Here is an 11,159-nt window from a genome sequence, read left to right as displayed (position 1 = left end):
CAATCTGTGTGTGTGATCCCGGTGTGTGGCTACATGAATAAACCGGGTGTCTTTTCATGCGTACGTGTGTGCATGCATGCTCGGGTTTACCGGCAAAAATAGAGCGAAAAGTAGGCAGCATTATAAATGTCATGGCTTTGAGAGTGGGTTCTAATGTACCTCATCTCCCCATGGTATACTAGCGTAGCAATGTATAACACACACACGCTACGACAGCGAGCATGTAACTAACTCCATATCTGTCTGTCATCATGAGGCTAATTCACCACAATGCCAACCATGTGTGAACTCATGCGATATGGACCCCTCCTTCTTCTCTCCCCTCTTTGCTCCTACCCCTAAACCCTCACCCCCCCCCCACAGGAGGAAGGACTGAAGGAGCGAGAGAGGAGTCAAGGTGACAGTAAACAGGGGCGAGCACACACGCAGGACAGGACTCCTTTATTTCTCTTCATGGTGGTTTGGACTCTCGTAGTATGTATGAGAAGTTAACCATGCTGAACCTTCAGAGCGGCTCAAACTGGAGCGGGCCTAACAACTGGTACCATGACCCCACCGGCGTTCAGACGCAACACAGCACAGGTGAGAGGACATTTTCACCACAATGCTAACAGATCATCAGGTAACTCGTGCAAATCAAAAGTAGCCAGCGACACTTGTGGCTGTCTCACCGGCCTACTGCTAACTGAAAGCATGAATCTGACATTCTGTGATGTTAAACTGTGACGCTCCATCTTAGGAATTTTTCTTGACACACGCATCTCTTTTGTCACCTTCCTCGCTGCCAGTGTCTGAGGGCTGTCTGCTGGACACGGAGGGCAGCATGGGGGGAGAGGCAGGGGGAGGAGGAGCGGGCAGAGGGGGAGGAGTTCCCGTGGAGAGGGACGAGGGCGAGGAGTCTCAGCTGAGGCTGCAGCTCAAGAGGAAGCTGCAGAGGAACAGGACCAGCTTCACTCAGGAGCAGATCGAGGCTCTGGAGAAAGGTCAGGCCATGCAAGCACGCACAGCTCTCTCCTTGCTTTCCAGCCAATCGCTGCCCTCCATGGGCGCAGGCCAGACCAGAGTGTGTCATGACGCAGCTTGTCCTGCTGCTTTTTCCCCCTGCCAACACCTTTGTTACAGGATTACAGTCTTTTACGCCTTGTTTCCAGCTTTTTTGTTAAACTGGGGGAACAAACTGAAACAAACGATTATAAAATCAGGCTGTGTGTATTTTCGCAGGACAGCATTTTTATCAATCCCTACAAGGAAGAGGAAGCGGTGTTCACTTCTAGATGCAAATTAACCACAATTTTAACTCCATGAATATTCCAGATCTGCTCCAAACAGCCTCTGGCAGTGTGTAGAGCGGAGTTTTGATAACGCATCATTACTGTGGTCGTATTATGCACTGAGATCTGGCCCTGGTTGCCTGATATCCACTGAGAGGGATCAGAAAGCCACCCTTGACTGGATATGGCTGCAGAAGGCCCTTGAGCTAAATAAGGACGCAATGTCCACTGTGCAGCCGAGTGGAAGTGTATCACTGTGGTCACTCTGTGCAAATGACATTAATGAGGTACACTGACCTCAGTGCGCAGCCAAGGCACAATAACAATCATGTGTTGACACAGACGCCAATTATAACCAAGCCAATTATAACAATTTGTGAGACAGACTTAATTCAGAGAGCCTTCATTGGATATGTGAAATAAGTATTTAGTAATCCTGCTGCCTCTCCACATGCAAATAACTGTTCAGTGGTTAATTTGTTCCGGGTTCCGGTAAATTTTTAACATTTTTTTAATTTACTTTTTATTGGTGAATTTATGTCAAGTGCAGACAGTTCAATCGGTAAAGACGTCTCTATTACTGAAGTTGAAACTCCAGAGTTCATCAGGATGACTCAGTCTGTCACTTAGAGGGTGAGGCAGACTCTTGTTTCGACCTGTCAACAACAAAAATGTCAGCGGTTCGTCAACTATAAATTAACTGCCGCGCTGAGGAATGCTTCAGTGAAACAGAAGCAGTCTTGGTGAACTCTCTGTTGTTCAATCAGCTTCAGAGTAAAGCATTCACTGGCAGTTGGCCATTTTTGTAGTCATACAACCTATAATTATGATAAATGCTTATGCTGTTCAGATAATGTTCGAAAAATAACAAATTACAAGTATGAAAGGAAGTTTCCTCACTTTAGTTTTAGTCAGCCTTCTTTGAAATAAAGTGCTTAGGCAGCTTCTCAACTTGAATCCTTTCATTTGAACTTTCTGCGTGCTCTATAATAATGAATAATTGATACAAAGTGCAACAGATAAATATTTCAAATATGGTTGTAAGGGTACAGCTCAGCTTCCAGGGTTTGTATGTTCCATTGAAAGATAATTAGCAGAGCTGATATTAAGCAGTAATCACCTAATAAGGAAGTTAATATCTGCCAAGGCATGTTTATAGACATTAACTTGTGATAAGTTCTGCGTAAAGATTGAATTGTATTTTTTCATATAAAAAAAAAAAAGAAAGCTCCTGATGAATCTAACATATGTGAAGAAAGGCCTATCAGGCAAACAGCTCTATGTCTTAGACTTGTCATCCTCCATTAAGGCTAACATCGTGTGTTTGACGTTAGTGAATATCTTCCGCAGAGTTCGAAAGGACACATTACCCAGATGTTTTTGCGAGGGAGAGATTGGCGAACAAGATCGATTTACCCGAGGCCAGGATACAGGTGAGGAAGCTCACAAGTCAAACGTGCAACATTTAAAGCTCTGTAACCAAACGCAGAGCCTTCTGAAATACCACTGCACGACCGACGGGCCTGATAGGAGTCTTTGATTGACAGGTGTGGTTTTCAAATCGAAGAGCCAAGTGGAGGAGGGAGGAGAAGCTGCGAAATCAAAGGAGGTCAGGTGGTGTGACTTCTTGTTCACAGAGCCAAGCCCCCCTGAGCACGTCCTTCAACACGTCCGTCTATCATCAGCAGCACGGCAGCACTTCAGGTAAACGCAAGGTCACTGCATTTAGTCATATTTCCTAATTGCAATGTGTGCGTTCAGCTCATCAGTGGAAAGCAAGATTTACATTTGCACGCTATGATTTATGTATTTGGTGACAGGAATATTTTAGTAGTTTATAATTACAAACCTCAAACATCCGCTGCTTGACATTTGCAGACAGGCAAACCATTAGAGTTTCTCCATTAGGGCGCATCTATATTCAAACGCTTCCACTGCGAGATGCACATCACATGTGAGTAAATGTGTGCGCGTGCTCACCATCTCTCTCTCTCTCTCTCTCTCTCTCTCTCTCTCTCTCTCTCTCTCTCTCTCTGTATGTCTCTCTCCAGGGTCCATGTTGAGTCAGGCTGAGTCGTCCCTGCCCAGCTACAGCTCGCTGTCAGTTTTCTCATCTGGAGTCCAGGTTGGACATTCATCATTCATCATTCATCAGCACCCTCCAAACTATACCAAAGCAAGTCATCCTCGCACAGCGCAGTCTGTGAATTATCACCTCTAGGGCCTAAAACAATGAGAATGAAACTAAATGTGGAACTGAATACATACCATAGTAGATATTAATACTAATATTAATAATTCAATACCAACACGTCATTTATTCTTCCTCTCATTATCACTGTTACGATTGCTGTCTCAGTCAAATTATTATTTTAAAATAAATTAATATTATAAATAATATCAGTTTACATTATAGCAATATTGAAAGAAGAAATAAGTAGAAGGAAGAAAATTTACACATAAGAAATTATTGCAGGATTATCAGAGATAGATGTTAGCAGAAATGCTAACATTAAATGATTCCAGCTTATTAAATGTAAAATCTTGCTACTTTCCACTGTCATGCATGGCAGTAAATGAAACATCTTCAAATGTGTGGATAGTTATATTATTTATATTAATTGACGAAAGAAGCTTTTAGTTTCACAGATCTCCTGGATCTTGAGGCCTTCATCTGGATATTTGTGCGACCCCACAGGCTCATTTTGCTCCATATTTTAAAAATGACAACTGGAAGGTTTCTTTTTGGAAAAGGAAATGAAACATCTTGTTACAATTTTTTGGACATTTGGTTGTAGGCTAGTTTTGTTTTTGTTGTTGGTTATACATGCTGTGCTTAATGCAAATGACCCATGGACATCTAAGATCTGGGCGGACTTTCCATTGTTTATAGACATCAAAACTGTTGTCTAGCTACACGGTTGGCGGTCTTCCGCACGACATGGAGGCTTTTATTTATTTATTCATTTATTATCAGCTTGTGTCGTGACAGTGACAGAAATGTCTAAATCGGTTCCACTGTGAGAGAAAAACACATTATCATTCACGCTGCTCTGGCTTTGTACCAAATTGTCATTTCAACACATTATAACCTCATTTATGTCTGTGGCTTTGCATTAATCTTATTCTTATTACAATATTCACCCAACTCTCTGCTTCCTCTATGAAATGTCATTCATTGGTTCATGGCTCAAACCCAGTTGACCTTTTTCATGACAGATGTTTTGACTTGTCATGGTAGAGAATGTGCAGGTGCACGTCACGTCAAGTCGGCAATAGACAGAGGAATGACACGACAACATGTCTGCCACAAATAAGGTGTATATATTAGAAAAACAGCACGCAGTGACTTATACGGAAACTTATTTAATTTAATGTTTTAAGCTTGAAGAAGACCAGAAAGATAATTTGCATGCATGCTTTTAAAGAATCCTGTCAGCTGCTGCTCTACACTTCATCATACTCCTACACTCTAGCACCTCCATGTGGTTAAACTGAAACCGTGGAGTTCAGACTTCTTTAACCTTCCTTTACAGTAAATGGTGCAGTGCACATCAATATATTTAAAAGGAGTTTTTCTTAGAGACTTTTTGTATCTATAAATCTAATTGATAATTTCTTTTCTCCACTTCTCCTCTCCCGTGTCCACTCTCAGTCAATTCCCCCCCAGTCGGCCTCCTCCTACTCCTGCATGTTACCTCCATCCCCTTCTGCACCGCGCAGCTTTGACTCATCGGCGTACTCCTCCCCCCATTTGCAGACTCCGCCCTCAGCCAACGGCAACACAGGTGAGTGTACAATTAATACTCGGATACTCTTGCTTTACGTCTGCCTGTCCTCTGAATAGCGCATGGACAGTTAGGCTTGTAAACTGAGCCCACCTTTCTTCTCCTTCTCCTCCTTTCAGGGCTCATATCGCCCGGAGTGTCGGTGCCAGTCCAGGTTCCAGGAACTGAGCCGCAGAGCATGAGTCAGAACCTGGGTCAATACTGGGCCAGATTACAATGAACAACAGACAATCGATGCCATGACGGAAGAAGTCGGAGGAGAAAAGAAGGCATGTAAAAAAACAAAACAAATAAAAAAAACAAGTGTTAAGAGATCAATATTGGGACCCAGGTTTTAAGAAAGCACAGGGCAGAGATATAGAGGGGCCTCGTTGGGTTTACGGACCCCGAAATGCATTAAATGTTTACAAATTCAGCCAAGAGCAGCTTTGGTTGCACTTAACAGCACTCTGGTCATACTGGTACTGTCTTAGTATTATTAGGTTGCACCCTTTTCTTTTGGATAGCGCGCTAATTAAAGAGCTGAGGTCAGGATTAGGATTACGATCAGTTTGAGATGTGTTTTGGATTCAAATAGAGTCAGGATTCAATCAAGTTTTAGTGTCTTTGAGGATGCAGAAAGTTGGAATTAGTGTTGTGCCATTCAAAAGTTCTACCACATTTTATTGTGTTGTACATTTTGGCTTTTATAAATGTCTTTGTTCACAAACTGATCAAAAATAAGGGAAAATGATGCCACTTATGTGAAAACCTGAGAAATGGACTTTTAAGTTTTGATCATTTTCTTATGCAACTTTATTTAAAAAAAAGAGAGGGTGTAAATGGTTCAGAAAGTCAAACCTCGGCTTTAAGTTTGCTCATTTCAAGAGTTATAAGTGTGATTCTTCCACACGCATATGCTTCAGTAGATGACTCAGCAGTGCTAAGTAAATGCCAGCAGATGTCAGGTGTACTGTGAAGTGTAACCACAGTTTCTTGTTACTTGAGCAGCTCAACGATATTCTGATAGCGAGCTGAGCGTTAGCTGTGCGAGGTGAAGATTTAAATCTTGCTTACGGCAATCACTTGTAGTAAAACTTAAAAACCTACCATAAAAAATACAAAAAAAATTAAAAAAAGCTGTCAATCCTGCCTATCCTGCCAGCAACATTACACCGAGACTGCATATTTTTGTACAGACATCTGTGTACGTCAAAGATAACCGTGGGAATATTGTCAGACGCTAATAGGGGGGAAGAATGTAGCACGCTCTGAACTCAAATCATCCTCAAAGCACAAGTTTTAAATTTGTCGGGTAATTATTAGGAATGCAAAACACTAATCATAAAGCTGATATACATTTTAGACATACAGGAATTCAATTTTTTTGAAAACAAATACAGAAAAAAAACTAATTTTCACTTTATTTTATGCAAAAGTGGACCTATTTTTTGCAATCATTCAAATGAAAAAAAACAAAAAACTAAAGCAGTTCCATACCAAAATTAGTAGTGATTAATATACTTCGATTAGCAGGGTATTTTTGTACGTCACTAATGGCACATATCTATCAGCCGAAGACAATCAAGCATCATTACACACCAAACAAGGCTCCCACTTAAGAGACTGACAATCAAAGCAGGAGACAGAGGAGATGGATAAGCTGTGAAATGACTGCAACACTGTCCATACAACAGCAATGACTTTAGCTACTGTGCATGACAAAAACAAGCCGCTATAGACAATCTTGCAGAAGTGAACCGAGTATTGTGCAAAAAGCCGTTGCTGTACTCTGCAGGGAGTTCTAAACCTCTGCTCACTTTCCTCCGTCGGTTTTGTTGACGCATCTCATACGAAGTGTCTCTCAGCTCTTATTTATTTGTCTTTTCACTCGTTCACGATGAGTCCTTTGTGTTGTTTTTGTTGTTGTTGTTGTGCGTTGTGTTAGTACGGTATAGCTACCAAGAGTCAACCCTTTTGTGAAGGCCTTGGATCCCTTTAATGAAAATAAAACCGTGTGTAATGAATATGAATTCACTTGTGATGTTGTGTTATTTTACTCAGAGATGAATGCGATTTAATGGTCGGACTAAAAATGATGTTTGGCACGATATCACTCGAATTTCCATTAGTCCATTAGTAAAATAATGTGCCAGTTAAATGTCTTTAGAAACATTACAGTTATTGATGAATTGATGAACTCAGTTTCCCAGGATTCAATATTTCACTCAACTTCAAAAGGGCAACAGCATGAACAGGACGTGTAGTGTTATCCCAATGAAACGGCGAGCAGCTAAAAGACTAAAAGACATTTTCCACAGGGGCAGCGACATGAAGTGGACATGACGGAAACTGGCCAGCCATTAGCGGAGCCGCATTTTGTCCTAATGGCATGACTCACTTGAGCCCTGGAGGATGAACAGAAATTAAAGACGGGAGGAGAGGAAGAGGGGGAGGAGAAGAAGGGAGAGGGAAAGATAACACCAGCGATGCTTTGCAGGAAGAATGAAGGGCCCACATACATAATGGGAGTGAGATGCCAGAGCACTCCGGCTTGGTGCGGCGTCATCAGTTCCTCTAAGATGTCTCATTTGTGTTGAAGCACACTGGCATCAGAGTTCCTGATCAAATAAGAGCTACTTTTCACAATTTGCCAGTGTTCATGTGGATTTTACTCCTGCAGATGAAACTCGGGGGCGATTTAAGATTATGTGTTCTATTAGTATTTCATGTACATCAAGGTTAAAACTCAAATTCAATTCAACTTTAATTAAAATTAGCATTTTCACTTCTGTCATCGTGTTTGAAATTGGAATTAAAGACGGCAGTTTTGGACACCGCGTCTTTCATCAAATGAGTCAGCGCAGTGGTGGTTGAGTATAAGAACCAATGATTGAAAGGAAAAAAAATTCTCAGACAAAGGAAGTGTCTCACACACACACAGACAAAAAAAAAATCTCAAGCATGGGGTAACATCTATACCGGTTTCTCAAGGATTCCTTATTTAGATTTCTTTTTGAAGAAATTCATAAAATATCAGTAAGCCTATATTTAATACTGTGGTTGTGTGATTTTCATGACGACATCCCAACAAACTCCTGCAACGCGGGGGAGTTTTGACCACACATGCAGGCAGCAACAAGTAAAACAAGACACAACAATTATGACCACAATAACACAAAGCAAAAATCCCCATGACTGAGACTGTGTGGGCTACCTCCTATGAATTTCTTAATTCCAAATCAAGACCAAGACTGTTTTTGCAGATTTATCGACAAGAAACCATGTAAAGTAGCAATGGTTTGGTGACATGAATTAAGTGGGCAGCAAGCTGAACTGACCTAAAGTCTGAGGTGACCCATCTGATAATGGTAATTGACGAATGACGCAAACAGTTCAAAAAAAGTTTCCCCCAAACGTTACTACAAAGGACGGACTGTCCAAGACCTTTGTTCCCACCACACAAATTCACCATTGCTGATAGCGGGCCCGGGCTGTATGGTGAACCCAGATGGAGTGACAACATTGTTGGCCGCATCCTCTTCTCAAATAGCAGTATTTTGATGTTCTGCGTGTTACACTCGGAGACATTTGGGTTGGGAAACATACAAGAGGGTTACTCAGAGAACCAGGGCCTGGAACGTCCACTTGTAACCAACGGTCAGCGACAAAACAATGGACTGAGACCAATTTGTGGACTGGCGTCTTACAGCAAATGTAAATAACCAAATTCACTGTTTGGGCTATGGCTAATACATGAAACACCTTATTTTTTAAATCCAATACGAACGCATTTACATTTGGTTTGTGCATATTAGAGATGATTCATATTCATTAAGTTATGGAGGAACACTAAAAATTTATTAAGCACGTTTTCAGGAGCGGGGGTGGAGGTGTCAGACTGCCTCAGAAATAGAAGATGCACAAAAGCTAAAAAAGCTGCGTTGGCGTGCTGCGTGAAATGTCGTGAAAAAAAAACAAGTGGTATTAAGCTCACTAGGTCACGCAGACTTTTCTCACCCCGGAAACGTCACGTTGCCTAATATGGAGGCAAAACCGGTCAAAAGAAAAAAAAAAAAACAGAAGGAAAAGGCGCTCCACTTGCTGAGGGGGAGCAGAGACAGAGGCGAGAGCGTCGACTGATCGATAAGCCCAGCCTTGTCCCAGGAGACGTCGATGCATCAGAGGAGAAACAACGGTGAGCTTTGTTTCTGCTGCTCTTTAATTTAGGATGGTTTGGAGGAAGCTGCTGCGCAAAGAAGCTAGAAATGTCTGTGCTTCCTCCAGATGATAAACAGAATAACGGAGCGCTTATGTTTTTTTTTGTTGATGTTTCTTTGCAGTTACTGGAATGGAGCTGGGTCTGGTGCTATTAATGATTTTGTCCTTAATGGAAAACGCATCAGCCTCGTCAGACGAATACGCAAGAGCGGTGGTGAGTAGAAAACGCTAACAGCAACTAAAAAAAAAAGACTTTTATAGAAAGTTGATGGGATGTTTGTGCCCTTTTTCTCTGTGTAGAAACATAAAGTGTGATTTAACGTGATATTAAGCTTTATTTTGTTTTATTTTAACATGTCTAATTTATTAGGAATTTGTGTGCGTGTGAAGCATTTTGCAGCCATATCAGTGTACTCATTGTTGCTGTACATTATTGTTGATGTACACCAGGCATACATACATACACCGTATTTCCCTTGAGGATTGTCATATAGAGGAAACATATGGTGAGGAAGGGGGGGCTAGTGCACATTAAACGTCCGGATGACTCACAAAACACAAGAAAGGACTTTTTGTTTGTGCACCCAGACACTTTTTGTTGGCTCTTTTTAACCCACACAAACCTAATGATTTGTATTATTTTGCATTGCACTAATAGACATTGTGTTCAATACCTTATATTGAACAAAAAAGATATACGGTGATTGACAGCTGACAGCAGCTTCATGTGTGATGCGCACGTTTTCAAACCACAGAAAGGAACAATATTCAGAACGCACTTCCTAAAAAAACTGACACAAATTTCGCGTCTTTGGGTAAAACGGATTGCTTCATTCTGAGTAATCTGGATTGCATTACAAGTCTGATGGAATAAAAATCTCTGTGAGGCGACACATGCAAGGCAGCAGCATAAGTGTGGCAGCGTGTTTGTACAGCATGAGGTTGACATGCCTTACTCAAGGTAGAAGAAATGTTACACAAATATGTTACCTACAAATGAAACACTGTTGGACATGAAATGTGCAGATTGTGAAGGAAATTGAAGTGCAGCATCAAAACCCACAGAGACAGCAGTTGGGGCGTTTGCCCGCACACCTTTTCCTTTCAACTGCAGCTTGCAAGGTGAGGTGGAGGCAATAGAGGAGGAAGCGTCGGTTTCAAAATCACTTTGATGAAACAGATTTTGCTTGTGTTCATGGGAACAGTACATTACACCAAATCAATCAGCCTATCTCTCCATTTGTAACTTCTCCATTTGGTTGTTCCGAATAAAAGGCACGGTTCTACAGAAAGCAACTTACTCAACAGGGATCATGCAATAGTGATGAGAGACAGTGGCTGACACGACACCTTGTGAGGGTCACACTGGGTTCGACTGAAAACTGATGATCTATAGATCGGCATGTGTGGAGCACTGTGGCCATTATGACGCCCTGTGTGGATTCATGTTAGAGATGGATCTCAGCCATGTTGTTGTTGGTTCACTGTGGTTGTTAATGGTGTGATTATCAAAAAAGAAAATACAAATGGGTTAATGTGTTTATTTCCTGGCCCCTTACGCGGTATTACAGTTATGATTAACTGTTGAGATTTGGCCTTTTGATTGAAATGTTAGGTGTGGGAGAACATTCCCAGGAAAGCGATAAAGACACATCTTCTCCATTTCTAAGAGGAAATCTATGGTCTATGGCCTTCCACAAAGCCATCATGTTTACACTGTGGGTTACTATCTGTACGTCAATGAATCATTCTTAGGAAATCACCCCATTGCTTTTGGTTCCTTGTTTTCTCACCAGGACTGGCTGAGCAGATATGGATATCCTTTCTCCTCCTGATCCACGCACAAGTAAACTGCAGACCAAAGAGGGGATCGAGAAGGGCTATTCGCCATCATGCAGAG

The 11,159-nt window shown here is 41.7% G+C and overlaps 2 protein-coding genes across 2 annotated transcripts in view; both read left to right on the top strand.

Moving 5' to 3' along the window:
- Positions 1–476: 476 nt before the first annotated feature.
- Positions 477–5,279, top strand: pax10 (paired box 10; the record flags this gene model as incomplete). The annotated part of the gene is made up of 7 exons (XM_084568182.1): positions 477–582; positions 789–983; positions 2,622–2,704; positions 2,819–2,975; positions 3,323–3,396; positions 4,927–5,059; positions 5,179–5,279. The coding sequence occupies 7 exons, from the start codon at positions 477–479 to the stop codon at positions 5,277–5,279; spliced, it is 849 nt and encodes a 282-aa protein (XP_084424308.1).
- A 3,904-nt stretch (positions 5,280–9,183) lies between these two features.
- The window catches only part of mmp25b (matrix metallopeptidase 25b), a 9,671-nt gene continuing 7,695 nt past the window's right edge, over positions 9,184–11,159 (top strand). Inside the window, 4 exon segments of the mRNA XM_084567327.1 lie at positions 9,184–9,236; positions 9,382–9,473; positions 11,056–11,079; positions 11,081–11,138. Coding sequence (XP_084423453.1) covers positions 9,215–9,236; positions 9,382–9,473; positions 11,056–11,079; positions 11,081–11,138 — 196 coding nt within the window. The 5' untranslated portion in view covers positions 9,184–9,214.

Source organism: Chelon labrosus (genome assembly GCF_963514085.1).
Source record: "Chelon labrosus genome assembly, chromosome: 19".
NCBI lineage: Eukaryota > Metazoa > Chordata > Actinopteri > Mugiliformes > Mugilidae > Chelon > Chelon labrosus.
Note: the sequence above shows the minus strand (reverse complement) of the source record. Positions and strands in the feature narration are given on the sequence as shown.